The sequence below is a fragment of the Crotalus tigris genome, unplaced genomic scaffold (genome assembly GCF_016545835.1).
Source record: "Crotalus tigris isolate CLP2741 ecotype Arizona unplaced genomic scaffold, ASM1654583v1 scf7180000017994.786943, whole genome shotgun sequence".
NCBI classification, from domain to species: domain Eukaryota; kingdom Metazoa; phylum Chordata; class Lepidosauria; order Squamata; family Viperidae; genus Crotalus; species Crotalus tigris.
The window spans coordinates 554,013-580,795 of record NW_024096761.1 but is presented as its reverse complement, the minus strand read 5'-3'; the positions used below and the strand labels follow the sequence as shown (position 1 = coordinate 580,795).

The 26,783-nt window shown below is 39.5% G+C and overlaps 1 protein-coding gene across 6 annotated transcripts in view; it reads right to left on the bottom strand.

Annotated features, from left to right (window-relative positions):
• Nucleotides 1-26,783, bottom strand: part of FHIP1A (FHF complex subunit HOOK interacting protein 1A) — a 92,875-nt gene that overhangs the window by 28,257 nt on the left and 37,835 nt on the right. For all 6 annotated transcript variants that reach the window (XM_039346427.1, XM_039346426.1, XM_039346420.1 and 3 more), the window contains 4 exons: nt 16,108-16,308; nt 14,461-15,087; nt 7,236-7,394; nt 3,414-3,500 (listed from right to left, as the gene is read on the bottom strand). In XM_039346427.1, the coding sequence (XP_039202361.1) occupies nt 3,414-3,500; nt 7,236-7,394; nt 14,461-15,087; nt 16,108-16,212 (978 nt within the window). In that variant the 5' untranslated portion in view covers nt 16,213-16,308. The remainder of the gene's footprint in view (nt 1-3,413; nt 3,501-7,235; nt 7,395-14,460; nt 15,088-16,107; nt 16,309-26,783) is intronic.

Genomic DNA, 26,783 nt, shown 5'->3' with positions numbered 1-26,783 from the left:
CAAGCCAACAATTCAAATAGGAAGAAAATCATCTGAAAAATCAATTTCACTACAAAGATTACAAGGCCCTGATTATTATGAGGCAAAAAGTCAAGAAATAAAAATGTTGAAATAACATCCAAAAAATGAAAGCCAGAGACAATTTTGTAGAACAGCTTTGAAAAACAGTGGTCAAATACTTAAGATTCTTAAAGTAATATATAAAATTAATCAATAATAAGGGCTGTAAAAAATGTCTTAAAATTGGACCTTTACTTATGAATAAAACAACTTACGACCAGAAATCTGTCCCCAATTGCCAGTTGTAAATCCAGAACTATCTAGAAATATACTTTATCTGTAATGATCTACACAATTTTTATAATGATGTAAATACGGTAATAATAACATTTGTATCAATTTATATAATTTGCATAATGTCTTTACATAAATGCCATATAGTAATAGAAGAAATTTACATTTTAAAGAATTCTTCTGTAAAGAATAATTTACATTTACAGAATGGTGAAAACAGAGATGAAGATTTAACTTCACACTTAACAAGTAACTGGGAACAATGGATAGTTTGTCCCTTGAGTGGTTCATTAAACTGAGCTTGCATGGTATCAGAAAAAAGTTGTTAACAAAAAAAAGTTCTAACAGTTAATGGAAAAAAGGTTTCTATAATTAACAGTAATTTCTTGTTACATCATCACTTTCTGGGGCATACAATTCTATTCAAATTAGCACAATGTTAAAGTATTCTTTCGTTTAAGTTAGTTGAGATGAGAGACCAACACAGAGAAATAAATCTTTAAAAATATACACATGTAAAAGTGCTAGCCAGAGACAAGAGCGGCTCAGCTTGGATTACTGATCAGAAATATCTTTATAATAAAGAGAGTTTTGTAACATGTGGGGACAAAAAAACTTTCTTATTGAGGTTAGAAAGAAGTGATCTACCCCCAAAAGTTGTCTTTCAGATGCCACTAGAATAATTTAGTCCAGCCCAGCGCTGAGTGCAGGATTGCACAGAAAGATGACTATTCTGGTTCTGTTTGAGACTCCTAGCAAAGGAAGTCTCCCCACATGATATAACAGCCTGATTCAGTGGCTGACAATCTGCCTATTCTCTCCCATTGTTCTATGAATGTTAGATCAATCCTGATTCTGACCCACAGACAATAAGTTCACTCTCCTTCTTTATGTCAACGCTTGTTGTAAGATATTTGAAGACTGCTATATCAGCTTTTTTTTTTTTTGTACGCTTAATAGAGATAGATCCTTGAACATTTCCTCCAGGTCTTGTATTTCAGACCCTTTACTAATTTGGGAGCTGTCCTTTAAACTTCCTACTACTATCACTATCCTTTCTAAACTGTGATAATCAGAAGTTTACTTTTATTCTTTTGTTTTGTTTTGTTTTGTTTTTGCATCCAGAACTTGACACAGGACTTTATTGGGGCCTGACCAGGACAGAGTAGAATTTAATTAATATTTGGGAGAGAGGGACTAAACAAAAAAGGACAATGTATATTCTTACTTTAGCAAATATAATCTTAATCCTAGGTTTCAGGGCTGTATCATGGCTCTTCTTCAAGTCCACTAGATGGCGGACACTCACCTTCTCTAGCTAATGTATTTAAAGATAAAATAAATGACACTGATAACAGTTGGTGTATGTTCAAAATTGCTCTGAATGTGGAAATAATAAACTGCGGCCACTTTAGTTTAATAAATTATTAGAGGTTAAATTATCTATTTTGTGTGAAAAAAAATGTAAGATTGCAATCATATTATTTTTATTCAAGTATCTTATTAGTAGCTACTCTAAATACACTTTTTTTCATCTACAAAATCCCTTTCACATCCTACAAATCTTCTCTACCGATACCATTATTCGGGGGGGGGACTGATAAAAGAGGCAGTTTGGTCCAGTGGTTACAGTATCAGGTTAGAAACCTGAGATTATGAGTTCTAGTCCTGCCTTAGGCAGAAAAGCTGTTTGGGTAATCTTGGACCACTCGCTCTCTCTCAAGCCCAATCCGTCTCCCCCTACTTAGTACTTTGCACACTTAATAAAGGTGTGATGTATGTATGTACGTATGTATATGTGAAAAATGACCACAAAAAAGTAATTAATAAGTGCACGTCATATCACATGTTGAGAATTAGAAGATAAGTAAAGATAAGCAAAACTAAGAATTTTATTAATGTTCTAAATAGCAAGTTATGCTGAAAGATTTTCATAAGTTGATGTAACATTCCAACATTTAATAGCTAAAATGTTTATAATACAAGAATACATTTTGAAATATCAATCTACATTAGAGGTAACTGCTAGGTTCTAATTTAAATTTCCGGTCTAGCTTGTTATGTTTATGGGTTGCATTTGGAGAATAACATGTTTATTTAGGCAACAGATTCAAAACATAATGAGAAAAAAGATAAAAACATAATTAACAATGAATTTTGTCAAGAAATCCTTTGTCGAGGAACTCCATATATTTTAAATTAATTATTCTACTTATTAAAGTGATTTTTCTTTTAAAGTTTTTTTTAAAGTTTACAAAAGATTTACAAGAATCAAAGAGAGAAGGCAGAGATAATTCCTTACCCACATACCTTTTTCCAAAAATAAAAAGGCTTTATTAAGAACAAAGAAAGGTTTTACTACTCTTATAGCAAATAAAAGACTACACAATAATTAAGAGCTAATGAAAGTTCTGCATATAAATGGAGACATTCAACTAAAAGTGAATGCCTGTTTTATTAAACTCTTCAAGTGAAACAAACATTTGTGCTTTGTTCAACATATCAGGAAAATATCAGAACCAGAGGTAGAATTATGAACTATGTATGAACAAGCTTTTAATATTAGGTTGATTTTTTTTACTCCTATAATCCAAGTTGTATTAGTCAAGCCTCTTGCATAATGAAATTACACATAACTGATCTAATGCAGTACACACCTGCATTGTTGCCAAAAATATATATTAAAAGCCTCTATATTAAAAATATGCCAGCTTATGATTTGGAGTATTATCTATTTGACATCTCATTCATCAAATTTTAAAAGAATACTTTGTTCTACCGAAGAGAAGTCACTTTTTGCTTTTGTTTTTTTCCTTTCATTCAATTGCGTCATGTTCTTGGAGACTATCTGGGCGAGTCTCTGCAATTTTCTTGGCAAAGGTTTATTTCAGAAGTGGTTTGTCATTTGTTTCTAGGGCTGAGAAAATGATAGGCCCAGCATCACCCAACATCATGGCTTTGTGAGCAAGGCAGGACTACAACTTAATCTCCTGGTTTCTAACCTCATGCCTTAACTACTATACCAAACAGGTTCTCTGCTTTTTCAAAGCCCAAATATTGAATATAAATTAATTTAACTTTTATGATTCATTGACTAAAATATATTATTTATCACTAACCTTATGGAGAGCTGGGGCCATAACTGGAACCAAAAATCCATTATAAATGTAATTCACAAGCTGGTTACGAATCAAAGAATGTGCCACCTAAAAATGGAAAGAGAAAGAGAAGGATATACCTGAAACAATAATTAATCATTTACTTTACTACTGTGCAATTTTAACATACATTTAAAGAAGCTGAACGATGAATAAACCATATCCATATTTTAAATTTTCTCTAGGTCCAACATCTATACTTGCAAAATTAACATTTTCCAGAAATTTTACATCATTTATATATCATTTATATATTTAGAAACTGCCCATTCCCCTCAGAGAGTGACTCCAATCAGTGTACAAATATACATAAAAGCATAAAAGCTATTCATAAACCTTTTAATAAAAAGCAGTTAGAAAAAATAACTAAAATTTAAAAAAAATAAAAATTGGGAGATAGCTGTGCGCCCCAAGCAAAAATGTATTACTCATTTATTTATTTATTTATTGGAAAGAAATGCTTTTAGCAGGTTTTTCAGTTCTAATCTTCAATTAATCACTATCATTTCCATACAGATCTCTAAAATATCTTTCCCATCATGCCTGACTTCAGTCTATTCCAAATCATTATAGGCTCCTTCTTTAGCATTCTTGACAAAATAAAAAAATAAATAAAACATTTTTTTAAAAAATCCATCAAAATGATTTCAATTCAAGCATTTTTGCGTACACTCTTAACTATTAGTCTCTCACAATGAAGATGTAAATTCATTGCTGAGAAACATATACACCAAATTACCTACTAAATCTTAACCAGTTAATGTTAAAAAAATCACTACAAATTTCATAACTTCCAAATATTGAATTTAATATTTTACTGATAATGAACTGTATAAGCTATGCAATAGGTATTTGTTATATTTCTCTTTATTTCTAATCTATCATGAAATTTAAAAACCAAATCACCAAACTTGAGTATCAAAATTGTTTTTAAAAAGTCAATTCATTTTAGCTATTGAAAAGGTAGATAAGATGGAACAGTTTCACGCACAAAAAACCAGAGCTGGGATAGAGTTCAAAAGTACTACAAGTTTATTTCATGATACCTATTCACAAAAATCTGATCTACTAATAGTCAAGGCACTATATAAGAGTCAACAGAATTCATGGGGCGCTGACTTAGTTTTCTTGTGAGAGTATAGCCACTTTAAATTAATGACACATTTGACCCCACCCTTGGACTCAACTTGTTCATCTACATCCAAAGATAGATAAAACTATATGTGCTGTGAATAATTTAAATAGGTAAACACTTACTTCCATAATATGAGAACCCGGATTATCTAATTAATTCTAATAGCAAAAGATCATTTTTTTCTCACCAACATAAACACTGAAATTTGCTGCCAGTCATTTACTTGGAAATTTAAAACAAGAATGTAAAACTTTTCTCAACCAAAGAAGAAACTTCTTCAAAAGTGACTAGAGGCCAGTTAAGAAATGAATTTAAACTTTAAAGTTAATTAAATTAATCCTTAGTAATTTAGTACTTTCTTGTACTGCGCCATCCAAAGCCTCTGATACTCCATGTTTTATGAAACATAAAGTTATTAATCATTGCTAGCAATTGTAGCTTATTTGTATTATCTACCGGAGTATGCCTCTAAATATCAATTATCAGCAACCACAAGCTGGAGAGTATTATTTTATTCATTCTGCTTTGGCTGTTTCATACAGGGTGCTGGACTAGGTAAGCCTGAAGCGTCAACATGCTAATATAAAACCTTGGCTATGATCTTGAGGGACTTCACAAAGTACTGCATTACATCTTTCAGTTAAAAATAGCAAACAGTATTTAATACATGACTATTTTTTATAATCGAAATATAAATGAATGGATCGATCTGCTATTTTTAAGAGCATTCCTGTCAGGGCCCTGTGGAGCCCGAGTTTGAAGAGGAAGAAGAGGAGATGGAGCAGGAGCTGGTGAATGGGGATGGGGATGGTGCAGTCTCTATGGCTCAGGAGGAACAATCTGAGAACGAGGACAATGCAGTCCCGGGCCCATGCTGATCAAGGAAAAGCAGAAGAGCAAATGCCTCCCCCACCCAGTCCCCAAGTGCGAAGAATGGAAAGAAGGCAGAGTCAGCGCAGAGTTTTGCCTGCTTTCGCTTTGCTTTAAGAACTGCTTTTGTCTGCATCAAAGACTGCTTTTTGCTTTGCTTTAAGAACTGCTTTTGCTCTGTGAGTCATTTGCCTTGCTGTGAGGACTGTTCTTGGCTTGCCCTAACCCTGAAGATTCTCCTTTCAAACCTGCTTTGCCCTGGACCCCATCTTGTTTTGAGAAGTGTTCTTTGCCTTTTGGTTTGAACTGTGCCCTTGTTTGTGAACTGTGTTTGTCTTTTGTTTTCCTGTGCCCCTTTTGGAAAACTGCTCCTTGCCTTGGACCTTTGCCTGGCTCTGAGAACTGTCCTGGCTTTCTGTTTGGACTTTTGCTTGTGGACTTGCCAAGTAATTAAGGGCTGTTGTTTGGGGGGACTGGGGATGGAGCCTGGCTGGTCAGTGGAGGGTCGTTTGTTAACCCTTTCCAAGAGCAATAAGGAACTCTCTGGAGGCCTGCCTAGTCTTGCCTATTTGGGTCATAACAACTCCACTCAAAGGAAAGCATAGCCTTTGACTCCTAAGAATGGCTCCCATATTCAGAAATTATTCTATATTTAGAATGTGCATGTATACAAAACAAATATACAACCTTTTAAAAACATAATTGGCAGAGATTCCTTTGACAAAAACTTCTCATACAAAGTCTTACATTCTGGAAACACTACTGAGTTTCTGTGACTAATAAAACCTGCACAAATCAAAGCAAAGATATAGATGCAATAATATCCTGAATACAGCATGAAAGTGGTATACTATATAATCTTATCACTAAACAATGAGGAACAAGTAGCAGAATGGAAAAAAACCCAATTACTAATCTATCTAAAATAAAGAATATGAGAAAACCAGACAAATTTTAAATACTGAACAATTCAAACTCATATATATATACACAGTATATTCTGTTATCATAAAGCAAAATGTAATTACAGGTAATTCTTGACTTACGACCATTCATTTAATGACCTTTCAAAGTTAAAATGATGCTGAAAAAAATGAATTACTGCTAATCGCACTTATGGCCATTGCAGCATTCCCTGGGTTACAAAATTTGGACTCTTGGCAACTGGCATGTATTTACAACAGTTGCAGTATACTGGGATCACGTAATCACCATCTAGGACTTCCCAAGTAGCTTCCACCAAGCAAAGTCAATAAGGGAAATCTGGATTCACTCAACAGCTATGTGATTTGCTTAATGACTATGGCAAAAACGGTTGTTACAAATGGCTGTAATTCACTTAAGGACCACTTTGTTTAGCAATGGAAGTTCCAGTCCCAATTATGGTCATAAGTCAAGCACTACCTGTATCACAAAGCACAGGATTCCCCCCCCCCCCAAAAAAAACCCTAAATTATTTGTTTGCAATAAAAGTTGATTTACAAATACATGTAAATTGTTAACTTTTTGTAACAATAATAGCAATAGCACTTAGACTTGTATACTACAATATTGCATTCTAACCAATGCACCATCATGGCTCTTCTAAATAAATTTGTATTTCACTTATATATTAACATATAAATATAACTTATGCTGATATTCACTCTTTTAAAAAAATTAGAATATCACACATATAAAATAAATAACCCAATATTTTTTTCTAAATATCTACAAAAATGAATACTACTATTTTAAAATACTATTTCCATTTGTTAGTCTTTTCTCTGGCCCAGTACCTGAATTACTGCATTGCAGAATTCAAAAGAATTCATAAATTGTACAAGAGCTGGACAAAGTAAACAGTCATCTTTTAGAAAACAGTGCCATTCTTCTCCATTGTCCTCCAGCTTCGTAGGCAAAGATGAATACAGACCACTTAAGCCTGTTGCTAGCACCTGCAAGATGAAAGAGAAAGAAAAAGAGAGAGAAGAAATACAGGGTGAGTTTTTTTTTTCCCCTTTGGTTAAAAAAAACATTTTTGGCATTTTGTTATAAGGCTAGAAACACTTTCAGTTTGCAGAATTTCAGTAATCTAGATTATTTCCTTCCAATAACTGCCATTACGCAGTTGAATAGCATCTGAATTTAGGCTAATGGCAGATTTGTATGTACTTAATGTTACCACTTGAAAAGTATTTCCGAACAAATTAATGCAAAGAGAACTTTCCCAATTGAAATATTTGCAAAATAAATACAACTTGCAGGGTTTTTTTTAATAGAAAACAGAAAAGGCTCTCTATCAAGCAATGGTGTTGTGTGGCTATATCCTTCATGTTACAACATTTCCACAGTTTTGATAACTGGATTAAACATTTAAATAGCAAACAGAAACACATATTTCTATGATGCAACTATGGCTTCCTGAATTATATATACTGTCTGTTGATCTGATTCATATTTCTCAATGTTTAGCTTCATAAACATCCATATTATCCAGGAAAGACATTAGATATGGAAAGCATAGAATGTGGAAATCTTTTTTTCTAAATTTTGGCAATTTTCTCCCACAATTTGCTGTTTTACATATCTCTTTCTTTCTGAGTAATAGGCTATAGCGCTTTTAAAATGGGATTCACTCATCCACAATCTGCCTATATTACAAAGATACCATCTTTATAGTCGCCAGAAAATATATATATATGAAAGACAAGGTGTAATTAAATTCACTTTAAATATATATCTATAGATTTAGAGCTAAATAACTATGAAATGATTTACACTTGGCATTAATACAAGCAAAACTTCATGAAAGAGCACCAGGCATAAGTAGTCCTTGACTTATAACCAGTTACTTAGTGATCATTCGAAATTACCATAGGAACATCCACACACACACACACACAAGTACTTACAACCTACTTCTAACTAAGTTCCAATGGCTGGAACCCTCCTGTGTTCACACTTTGGGCACTTGGAAACTGTCCATCATTTATAACCATTTACAGCATCCTGCAATCATGTGACCATGATTTATGATGCTTTTGCTGAAAACTGGTGTTTACTTCCATTTGTAAGTCTTTTCAGCAAAAATGTCTTATAGCAACCAATAGATTTGAATCACCACGGCATTTGCTTCACAACAAAGATTCACTTAACAATCATGGTCATTTGCTTAATGACCACCACAAAAACTGTCATAAAATCAGGTCAGTCACATCATTACCCACTTTATGACTGCCCTGACTTGTGACTGTAGTTGGCAGGCTTCATTAGTGGTCATGCATCAAGGATTACCTGCAGAGTTCTAAGGTTTACAAATGCATGTTCAAATTAAAAAAATCTTGATAGGAGCAATGAAAATAATTACTGTTTTTTAAACACACAAACACACATATGCAGATGAGACTGAGAGAAATAAATTTGTATCTGTTAGTTATCTACCCATCCACAGACATATAATTTTGGAGACAAAGCAAAAATAAAAACCAAGGGTCCTCAACCCCCGGTCTGTGGACCGGCACCGGGCCGCAGCGTGCCAGCAACCAGTCTGCACAAACAAGCAAAGCCCCATCCGCTGGATGCAAGCAGAACACGAAACCACGCCCCCTCTGGTCTGCAGAAAAACCTTTCTCCACGGAATTGGTCCCTGGTGCCCAAAAGGTTGGGGGCCTCTGCCATAACTCATAAAAAGAACTAGCTAAAATTCATTTGAAATAGATAAAAGAGCAAGTTTGTTTTTCCACAGGAGTCAAAATGACGTATTAATTCATTTAAAAACAAAATATCTGGCCAATTCTAAATTTTTGTGTGTTTGCTTGGAAACGTGCTTACAAACTTATTCCAGTACAATTAACCAAACTCAGGAAGAAGGAAAATAACTTTCAGAAATGTTAATTTGACAATATATCTCTAGGTTTGATGTATTCTAGTCACATAAATAAAGACATTAGCTTCCCATCTATTTATTTTGCCAATGTGTTAATTTAGCAGCTATCTTTTTCCAGCAGGCAATTATTCCTGAAAGCTGTCCTTCCAATCATCTTTATTTCAATAAATAAAACTGAGCAACAGAAGAATGTACAAAAAGAATGGTCTTTCCCACTTCCTTATTTTTCCTCCCCACCCCTGACTGACATAGGGAACATAAAAAAGAAATGTAAATCCAGTTCTTTTTCTCTCCATTTTCACTTTTCTAGCTACCACAAGTTCTAGGTAGCTGATCCCTCTGAGAATGAATATGATTTGACTGTATACTGGGTCTCCAAAGTCAACGGACTTGGGTCACAACAGGACTGGATCAGAGGAAGATTTCTCATCGTATTTTAGGATATGGGAAGTAGGGGAAAAGTTTGCTCTTAAGATCCAGGGAAGTTAATCAATTCTTCTAATTCTATAGTAGCCACAATGGATGAAGATGACAAGTGGGAAAATTCAGCTCAGTGCAAATTGAATTTTGCTGAATATTAGAAACATTCCACGTGAGGTCATCACAGGCAATAAAGAAAGTCATGGTGAAAAAATATTATCTAATAATATGCTACCATGGCCCACAACAATTTTGCACAGGATAAAAAGCCGCAATACTGCTGTAGTTTCAGAAAATCTGCCAAAGTGTACTAAAATAATGCTATTGTTTACTTTTAAAGTACTACTATGCTTAGATATTGTATATTAAAACCTGATCTAGTTTAATTAAAATCTTGACTTTATTGTCTTTGATACTGGTCATGCTTTGCTTCCAAGCCATTGAAGGCGATTCCCAATTCATCTATTGAAACCAGTACTGTTTAACTTTGCCAGCAGCAAAATAGATTTGGGAGATATTTTGCATGCAAATCACAGCTATAAACTGCGCTTGTGAGAGGCCAATTTATTATTTTAAACTTCCTTGTGGGATGACATTTCCAAGGTCAATTCTCTAAACCCAATTATAATATCTTGCATAGCTTCTTATATATGTGAGCATGGATCTTCATAATTGCTAGCTGCTTCCAGAGGTAGAACATATTTATGAAGTCAGAGAACATTATAGGGCATGACATGTTTGCCAAATAGAAGTAACTCCCATAGATACATTATTGACAGAATTCAAATACTGTGCGGTATCTGGTTTGATTAACCATAATTTATTAAATGAATCACAATTGCCTAGGTTCATACAATATGCTAAGCTATAAACCACACTGTAAATCACAGTAATTGGATTCACATAAACTGCCACTTAAAAATCAAACTATTTTATTAGGCTGCAAGCATTTACCATGCAATTTTTTAAAAATGTACATGTTTTGAGGAGAAAGTCTCCAACTTCTAAAATAGAATGTATGTCCTAAATAAATCTCCCCAAACATCTTAAATATAACAGCATAATTTCAAGTTGCAGGATACTGTTAGTTGCTCCATTCTGTATATATTTTAATCATAAGGAAATTTACATAGAGTAGAACATTTAACTGGAATTAATTCACTTTAATCAGAATTAGATTATTCAATTGCATCCATGGGGAAATAATAAGAAACCCCAAATCTAAGGCATCATTCTGAGTTCTCTCAAGGGGAGACCAAGGCTTCTCAAACGGGAAAGATCATTCTTATACAGGTTGCATATTAGAGTTATTTAACAATTGAACAGCCCTCAGAAATAGTCTGTGTTCTTTTTATTATAGCCTCAGGTTTGCTACCTTTATTGCTTGCCTCACTCCAACATTCTAAGACAATTATTCTAATTAGAAATGTATTTTGACAATAATGGCCCCTACTGTTTGAAGGTTAATACATTTAGCTTTAATCCTCTAAATAAAAAGACTTCCTAAAAATTAATTGGCAAATATGTGCATGTACACAACAGCATGGATATAGTAAAAGTATTTATCATGGATATACCTTTTTAAAAATAAGTATTTTTATATGTATTCATTTAAATTAAACCAACAAGATTTCTCTAGGCTGGAAATATCTTTATGGAGAATTGCATTGGGGATGGGAGGGATAATGGTTTCATTTTAGTCTGCATTGCGGGAGCCCAACCCATTTTATGACATTTTGGAACATGATTCAGAGAAAGGAAATAAGGCAGAGGTCCTCAACCTTTTGGGCACCAGGGACCGGTTCTATGGAGAGAGGTTTTTCTGCGAACTGGAGGGTGCATGGTTTTGTGTGCTGCCTGCATCTCGCAGATGGGGCTTTGCTTGTTTGTGCGAACCGGTTGCTGGCATGCCGCGGCTCGGTACTGGCCCATGGACCAGGGGTTGGGGACCCTTGATCTAAGGGGTATTAAAAACTAAGTCCTATGCCTGAAGGAATTGGGATTCTTTAAGAAGACTGAGAGGGATATGACAGATACTTTTCAAGTATCTAAAAAAGGCAATATTATAGAAGACTAGTTCTCCATCATCTCAGAAAGCAAGACATAAAAATAATTAATTTAAGTTACAGGAAAGCATATTTGGTTGTTGTAAGAAAAAAAAACTAACACTAAGAGCAATTTGAAAGTGGAACAATCTCCCATCAGTTCAAGCAGAGAATAGGCAGCCACTTACTGGCAATGCTTGATCTTGGATTGCTGCAGTTAGTTTGGGATTAGCAGTGGTGGGATTCAAATATGTGAACAACCGGTTCTCTGTGTAGATCAGTGCTTCTCAACGTTTGTGTGACGGCGACCCCCGTCACACAAACGTTCTGCACATGCGTCGGGCCGCGCGCATGGGGGCGGGGCCCCACGCGCGGCGTGCATGCGTGGCACCGCCCCATGCGCGATGCGCATGCGCGACGGCCCCCATGCGCGGCGCGCGTACACGGCGCCACCCCCGTGCACGGTGCGCATGCGCGGGGCTCCCCCCCATACGCGGCGTGCGTGCACGGCGCCGCCATGCGCGGCGTGCATGCACGGCGGCGCCCCCATGTGCGGCGTGCGTGCACAGCGACGCCCCCATGTGCGCCGTGCGTGCACGTCACCACGAAAAATGGCAGATCGCCGCCTTTGGCGACCCCCGAAAAATGGGCGATCGACCCCAAATGGGGTCGCGACCCATAGGTTGAGAACCGCTGGTGTAGATGCTGCTTCTGGAAGTCCATTCTGGGCCTGGGCAACAAAAAATTAGCTACCGGTTCTGCCAAACTGGTGCGAACTGACTGAATCCCACCACTGGGGGTTAGGCTCAATGTCTAAATCAGTGGTTCTCAACCTTTTTAATGCCGCGACCCCCAACTGGTTGTAAGTTGAGGACTACTCAACCGGTCGTAAGTCGAGGACTATTCAACTGGTGCAGCACCGTTTGCAGAATGGGACTTTTGGCGGGCTCAGCAGGGCAGAGACAGCCTGGACAATTCCTATTGGCTTTTGAAAGCCAATAGAATTAGACTCTATTCAAGAGAGTCTATTCTATTGGCTTTCAAAAGCCAATAGAATAAACGGGAGTAGCACGGCTAAGGAAAAGGGGGGGGGAATGGTAGACTGCGTTTGACGACCCCCGTGAAATGGTCGTTCGACCCCAAATGGGGTCCCGACCCACAGGTTGAGAACCACTGGTCTAAATGGTCCTTTCTTACTATATGATTACATGAAAAATCAACATTATATTAATGTTTAGGATTACAACATTTCTTATCAATAAAATTATTTTCAGCTTACTCAATTTCATTGTTCAAGACAGACCTGTGAATAGGAAGATTAAAAACAAACATGTTGATATAAGTGTAACATATAATATCAGCATGTTTTTTTTAATCCTCCCATTCACAAATGAATGGGAAGTGAAGGAGCATATATCAAAGTTTTGTGACAAGCCATCACAGAATTGTATCTCCTCTATTGAAGCTTACCAGGAAGATATAAATTACCTGCAAATTCTTGCTGGAGGCAATTGGATATATTTCAATTTAGTATTTTACTCTGGCATTATCAAGCTTTTCACAACCACTTAGTGCACTAGTTAGAATGTAGCAGTGCAGGCTAACTCTGCCCACAGCCTGGAGTTTGATTCTGACAAGCTCAAGGTTGACTCAGCCTTCCATCCTTCCAAGGTTGGTAAAATGAGGAGACAATATGCTGACTCTGTAAACTGCCCAGAGAGTGCTGTAAAGCACTATGAAGCAGTATATAAGTCTAAGTGCTATTGGTATTATCTCCCACTTCTTTTTCTTTAACCCCCTCCTCCTTCAGTGTCCTTTCTTATAAGTAAATCTTCTTATAAACTTCTAAGCTTACAAAGTTCCACTGAAAAATCATGCATATTGTTATGATGAGTTGAAATGCACAAAATAACTAGAACTGGGGCCTTGTGAATTCAATACAATTGAACTATCTTATATCTAGGAAAAATATCTAGTAAATCTTCTACAAAAGAAAACTCAATCAAAATTTTGGAAACCGGACCAGGAAAAAAAGACAGTTCTGACAAACTACTTGACATTCAATAGGGTCCTAGTACCTACTAGTAACTTCAAAAGGGCATACTTCTAGGTAGAGATTCACAAATTCACATAGTAAATAACAGTAAGATAAATACCATATATTGATATTAACTTCAGTAAATCACAAGTAATCGATCTGCAATAAATTGGCAGTACTTCTCATCTGCTGACAAATCAAATTTCAGTATAATTACAACCACAATTTAATATACAAGTTTAGCTTTTGATTTGAATTATTCTTAGAAAGTTCAATATTAAGCTGAATGTTTAAGTTAAGACAACAAATTTACTTCTCAATTCAATGTGATGGGCTTTCTAAACAAGTTCAATTTTTCCCAATTATACCATTTAGAATTTCTATATAGCCATAATAGATAGAAAACCTTTGTCATTTTTTACTGTGGACACATTGGCACAGTAAAGTTAGTTGCTTGCTCTCAAAGTGTACACATACATAACACACATTTAAACATGCTGTATACAACATATGTATAAATCTACACCCTTACATATAAATAATATATAAATATTAATCATATTATAATTCATCAGGTAAATTTAATTCTCCTTTGTGCAAAATCTTAACTTGAATAGCTGGAAAAAACTTACCGGACAAAAATAAGTATTCTCTACTATGTGATGAGCAACCACACAATTTTCTGAAGAAAGAGACATTATAAAAAGTAGTGCATCACGAGCCTGTTGGCCTACAGTTCCTTCCCGATGGATAAAAGGAATCAAGAGAGAAAAAATTAGAAAGTTTGCAGCTCCTTGGTCCTCACTGGTATGGAAAAAAAGCTCCAAGATGGATGGATCTTTGGTTAGAATTGAGCATAGCTGGTTGAGAAGAACCACCAGCTCTACTTCAACGGCTGGTATGGTAGTTCCTGAGCAAGAACTCAGCAACATCATTAATGGTTTTAGGATGGGTTTGTGATGCAGAAGCTGCTGATGAGACTGTGTGACAAGCATTTCATACATTTTCAGTTGCTCAATTTTCATCTCATCAGTGAATTCCCGTCTGAGACTCCAAAGAAAAAGCTTTTCCATGATATTCTCTGTAACCACAAACTCCAGGATAGGACCCATTGCTGCATCTTTTGCCTGTTCTTCAATTAAAAGGAAGAGCATGTGTTCTACATAGTTCTGCACAGTGCTGGCCTCATCTTGAGAAATTGTCCCATATTTTGCTTGAATATTTTTTAAAGGGTCATGCTTCTCTAAAATTTTTATAACCTATGGAAAAATTAAATAATACATATTCAATCATACAATAGGCATTAAAATAGTCATTCTGGAAATCTTTAATTATGAAAAACTGCATTTATGAACAAATATCTTCATAATAATTCAGAACATTCAAAGTGGCTCATGGATTAATGAGTGGAAACAGCCTATGTATTACTTATCTGAAATATCTGTCCCAAAATCTAACCAATTGTGCTACTTAAGAAGAGCAGCACATGACTCAATCTACTCACCAACATATGACCATGTTGAGCAACTAAGAATGTTCTTTGTCACCTGAATGTTAATACCCAATATCTTCCTAGCTTCGTTTATGGGCAAGTACATTTAAAGAGTAAAGATTCAATAGCTGAAATACAAGATATAAAATACTAGATTGATACTAATTCCCAGGGCTTTTTTTCTCATAGAATGCCCAGAACGGAATTCCGGCACCTTTTTTGGATGGAACCTTGTAGGGTAGGCAAGGCGGGTTACAAAAAAGCACTGCTAATGCCCACACCAAAAGGGGCTCTATTGGCAAATATAATATATGTGGGCATTAGACAACACTAATTAAAAATAAACCATTCAGGATTCAGAAATAATATATTACATAGAAATAATGTATTGCATTTTCTAAATATATTAATGCAACCTTTCAGCATAACTAGTGTTTTGATGGATTTAATAAATATAACCCGGCAAAGAAGATTCAAAATAAAATTATTTTAAAAGGACTTTATTTCACTTAGGCAGTAGAGCCTAACAGTTTTAATTAGAGCTTATTCAAATGGTTGTTATATCTATACTAATCAAAAGGGTGTTTTTTTTTTAAAAAAAGCAATGATTTATATAGTCCTTCAAAAGTCAATAAAGATACGTTTGGCGTCAGTTAGTATTATACAATATGGGACTGGCTTGAACTCTGACCATATAAGCAAATATTTGATGGTTTAAATGGGTTCCTAACAATGCAATCAATAATAAAGAACAGTAAAAGAAGAAAAGTTCTCACAGCTCCATTACCTGTGCCCAGTGGGTTTTAAACACTATCATGCATGTTTCTGGGTCAACTCCTTCTAGGCTCACAGCCTGATGGGATTTTTTCCCACTTGTACCTGTGGACATCATACGCTCTTCAATGGTCAATTTTACTAGGCCATATTAAATTTCCTTTGCAACATGAGTAGCAAATCACTGCATAACATGTGGATACTCATCTCTGATCTGCAAGGAATTCAGAATAATCCAGATAAAGCATGTGGACTATAACATAGATATAAAAGCAAGAAACATGGATGGCTCTCAAAAATGCCTGGAACAATATAACCTATAAATATGCTTTGCTTCCATAAACAAGTCTATATTTCTCATATATTGTGCAATGTTTGGCACTATGAATGCTACGTAAGTCTATAATCCCTTTGCAGTGAAGTACAGTTGGGAAGATGTTACAGGAAAAGTTATCAATCATTCTCAGAAGAAGAATAGTGTTAAATTTGGATATAGTCAGTCTGAATTCCTGATTTGAAGAAATAAGAGCTTTCAATAAACTTCTGCAGAATCTATTAACTGGACAAATATAAAATAGAACAAAATTAAATTTGATAACGCTCTCTTCTTTTCATTGTAAGACAATATTGTTTATTTAAACAATGAGAACAATTATATCCAAATGTAAAAAAATGGCAAAAAGAGTTACTGCTTTAGAAATACTTGATTTTTCTTTTCAATAGTGGCAAAATGTGTGAAATTACACCATGTTAAATTATTCTGGCTGAAAGCATCACTGTGCTGATAAGAAAATATTATTATAAAAACAGAAGTTCTTGTATTTAATCAAAGTATCCCTGCATGTTCACATAAATGTAACATTACAGACTTAATATACTAGAGACAAAGTTTGCATAACCAAACTATTTATACAAGTAAAGTTCCCAACCCTTCCTTCTTTTCCCATTTGTACAAGCTATATTCATTATGGTTTGAATGGTTGCTTACTACTCAAAGCTACTACTGCTAGAACAGTACTTTGTAAGAGTTATAAGAGAGGAGGGAATAGACAATTCAATTTAATATAAATCTATATGCTTAAATACTATTTATATATAAACAAAAACAAAATATATTTTTTTCATATATTAAAGATTCAAATAAAAATATACTGTACTATGAAAGTACTGCTCTCTCTCAAAAAAAAATCAAGAACTTGGTATCTTTATGTATATTCATTTCCCAATTTCACCCCACAGACATGCATTATTATTTAAATACAATAAAATAATGCATACAGCTATATATCATGTTAGAAATTCATATTTCAATTATTAACAAACTCTATCACTCAATTACCATATTTGCCTGAAAGGAAAATAATCCTAAATTTATGACAATCTCCCCCCCCCAAAAGAAGAAAGACTAAGAGTGACTTGGAAAAATTTATAAACATTATTCCCTTCTAGTGCAGTTTCCCTATGTTGTTAAAGTAGGGCAGCTAACTGCAGTTGAAATTAATCCTGAAGTTTTCTTCATCCCACCATAAACTTGTACATATATATATATATATACATGCAAGTATCTTATGTACATACATTTGTGGCAGTGGAAAAGTTTGATTTCTCCCCATCCCCCAAAAAAGTCAAAGACAAGATTAAAATAAATATCATTTGAATTAGGTACCAAGCTAGAAACAGGAGGCTGTGAGTTCTAATACTGCCTTAGGCACAGCCAGTTGGGTAACTTTGTACTACCATGTTTTCCTGAAAATAAGACCGGGTCTTATATTAATTTTTGCTCCAAAAGACACATTAGGGCTCATTTTCCAGTTAGATGTTTTGGGGAAAATACGGTACTAAATGTGTCCATCTGGCTGATGATCTTAACTGGGGCTTATTTTGAGGGTGGGGCTTATATTACGAGCATCCTGAAAAATCATGCTAGGGCTTATTTTCCGGTTGGGTCTTATTTTCAGGGAAACACGGTACTTGTTCTGTTTAAGCCCTGGGAAGAAAACAATGATAACCCACTTCTGAAAACATTTTCAAAAAAACTGTGTGGACTTGTTCAGGCAGTCACCTAACAATCTCCATCTGCATATATTATTCCCTCATCCTCAGGAGAAGAACAAAAATGGAGGAGCAAAAGAGGTTGAAGGTAAGAGGAAGAAGTACAGAGGTGAATTGAGGAAAAAAGGAAAGAAAACTGGATGGAGATGGACAAAGGAAAAAACAAAGAAGGAAAGGAAAGAGAAAAATGTCCTCTTTAGGAAGTATAAATGCTTCTGATAATCAAAGGACAGACCCTATAGGGAAGAGTTAACTCCATATCTTCTAATTAAAAGGCTTAACACTTAAGGATTAACATCTCTTCCTGTCACTTGGAGGAAAAATTCTTTGATTCAGTCACATACACTGACTCCAACTAAGTGTAGCTTATGTTTACTGAATGATACACCCTACTGATAAAAATTTTGCTGGAGGCAAGGAGTTCAAGAGATGTTCCCATTCAATTTCCAGGCTGCAAGATTTAGCCAATCAAGGCATTTTGTGAGACGCTATATGAGCATCTCAGTTTTCTCCACTTGGTTGGAGTACAAGAATCATTTGAGGCAGAATTGGACAACTGAAATAAAATGTTACCTTAAGATCATCACTTTGTGTATCACTTTGGATAATACTAGCTCTCTTTGCTCTTGTTCAAAAACTGGAAAATGTACTTCAGACAACTGTCCAAATAGTTGTCTGAATGAGATCTAGGAATATTCAGATGAATTATTCTTTCCTAGGGCAAGCTTTCCATCTTAGTGAGCTATGATGTTCAATGCTCCTTCTACGTTCTCTGCTAATGTCAGGGACAAAGAATCAAGAATGACACGTGGAGTTACTTATGAGAGTTCTTTACTGTTTGCCTGTTAACAGAAATCCTGCCACTTATCTGCATAACTGTTAGTTACAATTTGTGAATTGCTGGGGGGGTGTCCCGCCTTTTCCCTCTTCCTGCCCAGCAGACATTCCAAGTTCCATTGTTTCTTCGCTCTCTGGGAAAGAGCCCCCACTCCTTCCTGCAACTTCAGATTACATTCCCCCACAGCTAACTTATATGATTGCTGCTCTTGTTGTTGTTATGGGAAAATAGGAGTATTAGATGTGTTCTCTGCCTTGAGTTATTTGTAAAAATAATAAAAGTGGGATAAGCAAACAAACAAACAAAATACAGGTAATCCTTGACTTAGGACATAATTGAGTCTGGGATCTTTGTTGCTAAGCAAAGTGATCATTAAGTAAAATGCCATGTGAATGCTTACTGGGACTGTTTTGCTTAATGATTGTAATCCCAGCACTCCTGGCTGTAGTTGTTAAGCAATTGCTTGTGGGTTGTTAAGTTAATGAAGTCCCAGTAATGAATGCAGGGTGCCTTGGATGGGGGAGCGTAGGGGAAGACTCTGGGAAGGTCTGTTCAGAGAGACAAAAATGCTCCCTGCTGAAATCCAAGCAGGATTTTCAGCCCGAGGGAGAAAGGCGCATGCTACTTATCTTACTGCACTGCCTCACTGCTTGCTGACTGAATTTTGGCTCACTGCTGTCTCTAGGGGTTGGCTGAAAAAGCTGCCTCCTGAAGGATGTCATCTCTCCTCCATCCATGGAAGGGAACTTCTTCAGCAGGATCCACATGTGGAAGGCAACTCTTTTCATAAGGTGTAGGAATGGAGCTCAAACTGTCAGGATCTGAACTTCATTTCTGCATCCTGCAGGAGAATGTAATCTCCCCTTCACACACAGAAGGGAATGCTCTCAGCAGGGTGCAAAAAGAGTTCAAATAATCAGGATCTGAGCTCCATTTTTGCTAAATGAGTTTGGCTCTGGCAGACAGCTCTTTCAGTCAACTCCCAGAGACAAGAGAGAGTCATCTTGGCAAGCAGCAACAACTTGCAACCTTCCCTGCTAGTTCCCCAGTTGGCTTTCTGGGAAATCTGGTACAGAAGATTGCAAATGGTGATCACATGATTATGGGGACACCTGGTCATAAGTCTGAACAAGTTGCCAAGCACCAGATTGCAATCACATGACTGAGGGACAGCTTCTACAACAGTCTGAGGTTCTTTATGAGCTGTAAAACAGCCTTTCTGAGACCGCTGTATTTTCAAATGGTCATTAAACAATCAGTTGTAAGTTGGAGACTACTTGTAGTTTCTCCATTCTTATCTTTAGTTATGTAGCCTTTTTCTGAAGACTCTGTTTCGGATTCATCTTGATAGGCTTCAGTTATGACCAACCCTGCTCCATACCATCTCTTTGGTATGGAGGCCCATCTAAAATGGAAGTGCTAAACGGAAATAGGTTGTTACCATACTCAAATCTGAGAAACTTCCTGATCTATGAAAAACTTCAGCCTGAGCAGCTTCTCTTTGGGATATAGGATGATTATAGGAATTAATCAGGTGGTTTTCTTGTTATAAAAACATATTCTCCTCTGTTTCCAAAATACATTTGCATGTGTGTTTCCACGTGCACCAAACGTTTTTCCACCTGGCAGACACTGGCATCTGAAGGTCATTCTCCTTGCTTCTTGTCTCTTTCACCTTGCTGGTTAGTGGCTGATTCTCTTTTTTTGTTCTCCCAAAAAATTGGAGTATGGAATCAAATGGTAAATGTGGCTTTCTCACACATAAGCTCTTATCATTTTTCAGGGCTGAAAAGAAAGATTTCTTTTTATCTTTGTTTTCTACAAGGAATACATCAACTCCCCAAATAGCTACTTCTCTGTGAAAGGCATAACCATGAGGTTCAGCAGCCTAAGCTCTAGATTGGGGTTCCACCTTCTAATGTTTGAGTAACAAGGCTCATCATGTGATAATCTAGAACAGGTATGTCAAACTGCTACCCGTGGGCCAGATGCGTCACGATGAAACCACACCCACCCCATTTCCCCAATGGGGAAAAAGTAGCGATATGTCACGCGATGTCACGTGACATCAAAGTTTGACATGCCTGATCTAGAACAAGGCTCACCAAGCCCTGGGCCACAGCCCACTACTGGGCCTTGAGCCTTTTGGAACCGGGCAACAGAAGTAGTGGATGACTTGTGCGAGCAGTGGGCAAGTGTGGGTGTGCAAGCTCTATTTGCTCAAGCGACGGGCATGCATGCCCGCTTGCACAAATGGATTTGCACATGCTTGCCCACCACTTGCATGGAACCATGCCCTCTCCCCCTCCGGCTGGTCCGCAAAGCCAGAAAGGTTGGGGAACCCTGGTTTAGAAAGATCTGGATACAACTGTAAACAATACATAAACATGTCTATGGCTTCTCATGTTCTGAATAGTTTGTTGATATTCTCTCTTTGACTTCTGGAAGGTCAGATGTCCAGATCACTGAGCTCTGGCAATGACAGAAGAAACAGCTGCAACCCAGATTCTCAATACTTTTGGTCCATAGCTTCATTTCAGCAGTATGTCTAATATAAGCTACATAGGATCAGTAAGTGTCTCTCCTCCCAGTCTTGGAATAATAATTTATGACAAATTAATACTGACTCAACAGTGCTAGTCCGCCATTGCATGGTCTTCTTGTCTAAAAACAAGAAATAGCTGTGTACCTCTTGCCAGTGCAGAGGATGCCCTAATTTTGGTTGCTGTTTCCATTCCTTCTTACTTATACCTTTGAAGAAATCTGGAAACAACATGTCTCAAGCTACTTGTGTTAAGTCTTATTAGACTGAGTCATGTTTCTCCTGACTTATCAGAGTTCATCCACCTTCCTCCAATATTCCTCTACATCAGTGGTTCTCAACCTGTGGGTCGGGACCCCATTTGGGGTCGAACGACCATTTCACGGGGGTCGCCAAACAAGGCTGTCCGCCATTTTCCCCCCTTTTCTTTGGCCATGCCTCTGGCACCCGGTGATGTATAAGTGGTTGGGGGTCACCACAACATGGGGAACTGTATTATGGGGTCATGGCATTAGAAAGGTTGAGAAGGGGCGTTGACTTACTTGAACGCCTTTTCTCAGCACGGAGATGGATAATCCACGCAGTGGGTTGAGACTGTATTCCTGGCCAATCAGATCAGTCAGCCAAAGTTGCCATGCCTGTCCTGGACCATGATTTCCCAGTCTTGACACGAGCGCAGCCATTGACTGACAGTAAGACGTTTTGGCTCAACTAAATATACCCTATTATCCTAGTCTATACGGGTGGGTGTGGATTATCCATCTCCGTGCTGAGAAAAGGCGTTCAGGTAAGTCAACGCCCCTTCTCCAGCACTGGAGATGGATAATCCACGCAGTGGGACATACCAAAGCCTATTGTCCCTTGGGTTGGGGAATAGACTGGTCCCGTGTGTAACTTTGGTCTAGAACCTGCTGGAGAACCCTCCTACCGAAGGAGGCCTCTGCAGAGGAGTACTTGTCGATTTTGTAATGGCGAATGAATGGAGAGGGCGAGGCCCAAGTGGCTGCCCTGCATACTTCTTCAATAGAAGCCTGCATGGCAAATGCTGCTGAGGTGGCAGCGCTCCTTGTGAAGTGGGCCGTGATATGCTTGGGGACTTGCAAGGACTCCGCCTGGTATGCCCCAGTGATGCATGCCCTAATCCACCTACCCATGGTAGAGGACGAGACCTTCCGGCCCCTAGTGGCGGGGTGGAAGGATATGAAAAGCGCTTCCGAGCGTCGGAATTCCGCTGTGCGCGAAATGTAATGTCTTAGTGCCCTTCGTACGTCCAAGGTGTGCCATTGTTGCTCCAGGGGATGAGCTGGGTTTGGACAGAAGTCTGGTAGGACTATTTCCTGTGATCTGTGAAAAAAGGAGTTGACCTTTGGAATGAAGGAAGGGTCTATTCTTAGGACTATCTTGTCCCTGTGAAAGTGACATAGGTCCTTCCTCGTTGAGAGAGAAGCTAACTCGGATATCCGTCGAGCTGACGTGATAGCTACTAAGAATGCTACCTTATGGGTCAGGTAGCAAATGTCGCATGTTTTGAGTGGTTCGAAGGGCGCTCTGGTAAGAGCTTGTAGTACTCGTGGTAGTTCCCACGATGGATACCTGTGCATGGTTGGCGGTCTGATATTCGCAGCCCCCTTGAGAAAGGATCGTATTAAGGGATGCTTGCCCAAGGATTCACCGGAGCTGGCAGAAAATATAGTTGAGAGGGCGGCGATTTGCCTGCGCAGCGTGTTTGGCGAGAGGTCCCTCTCTAGGCCATCTAGTAAAAATTCTAGGATCTTGGGAACCGTGATCCCTTCGAGTAACAATTCCTGTTTGGAGTACCATGATTGGAAGCTTCTCCACGTGGCCTCGTAGATACGGTTCGTGGAGGGGCGCCTTGATGCCTGTATGACCCTAATTACACCCTGTGAGCAAGCCCCCTTGGTTAAAATTGACCGTTCAAGAGCCAGACGGCTAGTTGTAGCCATTGTGGCTCTGGGTGGGATATCTCCCCCTGCTTGAGGGAGATCCTCTCTGGAGGAATCCGCCATGGATTCGTGCGGGAGAGACTCCTCAGGTCTGCGAACCAAGGTCTCCTTGGCCAATAAGGGGCCACAAGGACTACCCTGGCTCTTTCCCGCAGAATCTTGCGTACTACCGCCAGAAGGAGAGGTAAGGGTGGAAACGCGTACAGGAGTCCCCTTGGCCATGGGCTCCGTAACGCATCCGTCTGCTCTGCTCCCCCGGATGGGAATCGGGAGAAGAAGCGAGTTAGGTGGGCATTGGAAGGAGAGGCAAATAGGTCCACCTGGGGAAGCCCGAAGCGGTAACAGATCTCCCTGAAGATCTTCGGGTGTAGTTGCCACTCCGAGTGATCTATTGTTGATCTGCTCAACAGATCTGCTTGGATGTTTGCCTCCCCCGATATGTGGTCGGCCTTTATGGAGGCCAGATTTTGTTCCGCCCAGGCCCCCAGTAGGAGGGCCTCGGCCGAGAGCGAGCGAGAGTGTGTGCCCCCCTGACGGTTTATGTGGGCCTTGGCTGTCACGTTGTCCGTCAGGACCAGTATGTGCCTGCTTTTTATGCTGCTGTGGAAATGCCTTAACGCTAGGTGAATAGCCCGCAGCTCGAACCAGTTTATGTTGTGTCGGAGATCCACCGCTGACCAGCCTCCCTGTGTCCACTTGGTCCCCAAGTGGGCTCCCCAGCCAAATAAACTCACATCTGTTGTGACTACTACTCTATCTGGTTCCCTGAAGGGGGACCCCCTGATGAGAGCTGGAGATAGCCACCACCTGAGGGAGTGTCGTACTCTCAGAGGTATGCCTACCCTCTTCCGGGATGCACTGATTTGCTGTCTCTGAAACGGGAGCATGAACCACTGCAGTTCTCTTGAGTGCAGCCTTGCCCAAGGAACTATTGCTATGGTCGATATCATCTTCCCTAGCAGCTGGGAGGCAGACCAGCGTCACTGACTGACCGCGGCTTACCTGTTTTACGGCTTCCCTTATGCTGCTGAGGCGTTCCTGTGATAGGTACACCTTGCACTCCTCTGTGTCTATGACCGCTCCCAGATGGAGTATTCTCGTAGTTGGGGTTAGGTGGCTCTTTGGAAAGTTCACCAAGAAGCCGTGGTCCTGCAGCAGCTTTATCACTGACTTTAGGTCCGCCTGAGATTGTTGGGCAGACGATGACTGGATTAGAATATCGTCCAGGTAGCACTGGACTCTGATCGGGACGTTTCTTAGGCGTGCTGCCAGAACCGCCAGAATCTTGGTGAACACCCTGGGCGCTGATGACAGGCCGAATGGAAGTGCCCTGTATTGAAAATGGTGCCCCCTGTAGGCGAACCGTAGAAAGCAGCGGTGAGCCAGAGAGATAGGGATATGCAAGCATGCCTCCGTGAGGTCGATCAATGCCAGAAAATCCCCTTTCCTTACGCTTCCAAGGATGGAGCGTAGTGTCTGCATTTTGAATTTGCGGTATTTTATGTACAAATTTAGCCTTTTTAGATCCAGGATGGCTCTCCAACCCCCCGAGGGTTTTGGGACCACGAAGAGGATAGAATAAAACCCCTGGTCTCTCTGGTTCATAGGCACCGGTTCTACGGCCCGTATGTTTAGAAGGTGCTGAACGGCCTCGTTCATGAGCCTTCTCTTTGTTGGGTTCGTGGGACAGGGGCATGGGCGGAAGCGGTTCGGGGGCTTTGAGAGAAATTCTAGAGATAGACCGTGACGTATGGTGTTCCTGACCCATACGTCCGTGGTGGTCTCTTCCCACTGGGGAGCAAACCCTGCTAGTCTGCCCCCTATGGGAAGGTCTGGGTGGGAGTCATCTGGTACGGCGGAAGGGGTGGTTGTTCCCCCGAAAGGGCCGTCTTCCCTGTGTTTGCCTATTTCTTGTGTTGTGTCTGTCCCCCTGTCTTTCCCTATCCTGTCTAGCTTGGAAGGGTTGGGAATTTTGGAAGTAGTTGACCCTGGTTTCCATACGAAAGGATTGTTTCCTTCCCCAGGAGCCGGGTCTCTTGTCCTGCCTTTTAAGCATGTGTTTAAGGACCTTGCACTTGTCCTTGTTCTCTGTCAGGTACGGCGTTAGTGCCTCACCAAACAGCTTTGCCCCTTGGTACGGAGCCGAAGCCAATTTCCACTTGGATTTGGTATCCGCCTGCCAGTTCTTTAGCCAGAGGAGGCACCTGCTCGTGTTGTTTGCCGCCATTGCCTTGGCTGAAAACCTGGTCGCTAAAAGTGTCGCGTCCGACGCATATTCCGTGGCCGCTACCATTTTGCTGAGTTCCTGGTGAGTGCATACGCCCTCCCTGGGAACCCGGCCCTGTAACTCATGGAGCCAACAGAGTGTGGCTCTGGTGAAAAAGGACGCGGAGGTAGTCGCCCTGGTAGCCCAAGCTATTGCCTGGTGCGTTCTCCTGTAGTTGGACTCACTCTTTCGGTCCTCGGCTTTAAGAGCCTCAGCAAAATCTCCTGATATGGCCGTGTCCGATATCAGGGGACCTATGGGTTCGTCCACCACCGGCACCTCCAATGTTCCCTCTAGCTCCCTTGCTACGTTAAATAGCTTCCTCTCCGCATTGCTAGGAAGCAGTAGGGAGGTTGGCGCTGCCCACTGTTTCCTTATTGTGTTTAGGAACATGGTCGGGCATGGTATGCGGTATCGAGTGGTTACCTTTTCGGCGAACGTTGGCTCAGCCTCCGTGTCAACTGTGACAGGCTCCGCTGGTGTCCCATGCCCCAGATGGGCTGTGGCCTCAGCCTTGCGCAGAATGGTAACAAAAAGAGAAGGGTTAAACAGGCCGCTGAAGGGCGGCCCTTGAGGTGAGGTGTCCTCCTCTTCCTCAGACATTTGAATCCCTTGTGACGTACCTGGCTGGTCCAGGTAAGCTTCCTCTGAGACCGACGAGTCTGAGAAGGAGGAGAGATCCTGATGGTCCTCCGTTTCCTCCCGATGCCTCATTCTAAGTCCTAGAGGCTTGGCTTTGGAAGTTTGAGCCCTGGCCTCAAATGCACGGTCCACTGCTTGTGCTATTAGGGTAGCTAGCAGATCCCCCGTCAATGCAGGAGGAGTAACCATTGCCTGCAACCCTGCAGGTGCTGTGGTTAGCATGGTCCTTGGGGTTTCCTGTAACCTCCGTGGGGAGGGGGATCGGGAGAGCGATGAGAACTCGCCTATCCCGCCCTCTGTTTGGGACTGTGATGAGTTCCCTAATGACCAAACGCCCCGTGGGGATGTAGGGGGACCCAGCGGTAGATCGGGACCTATCCCCCCA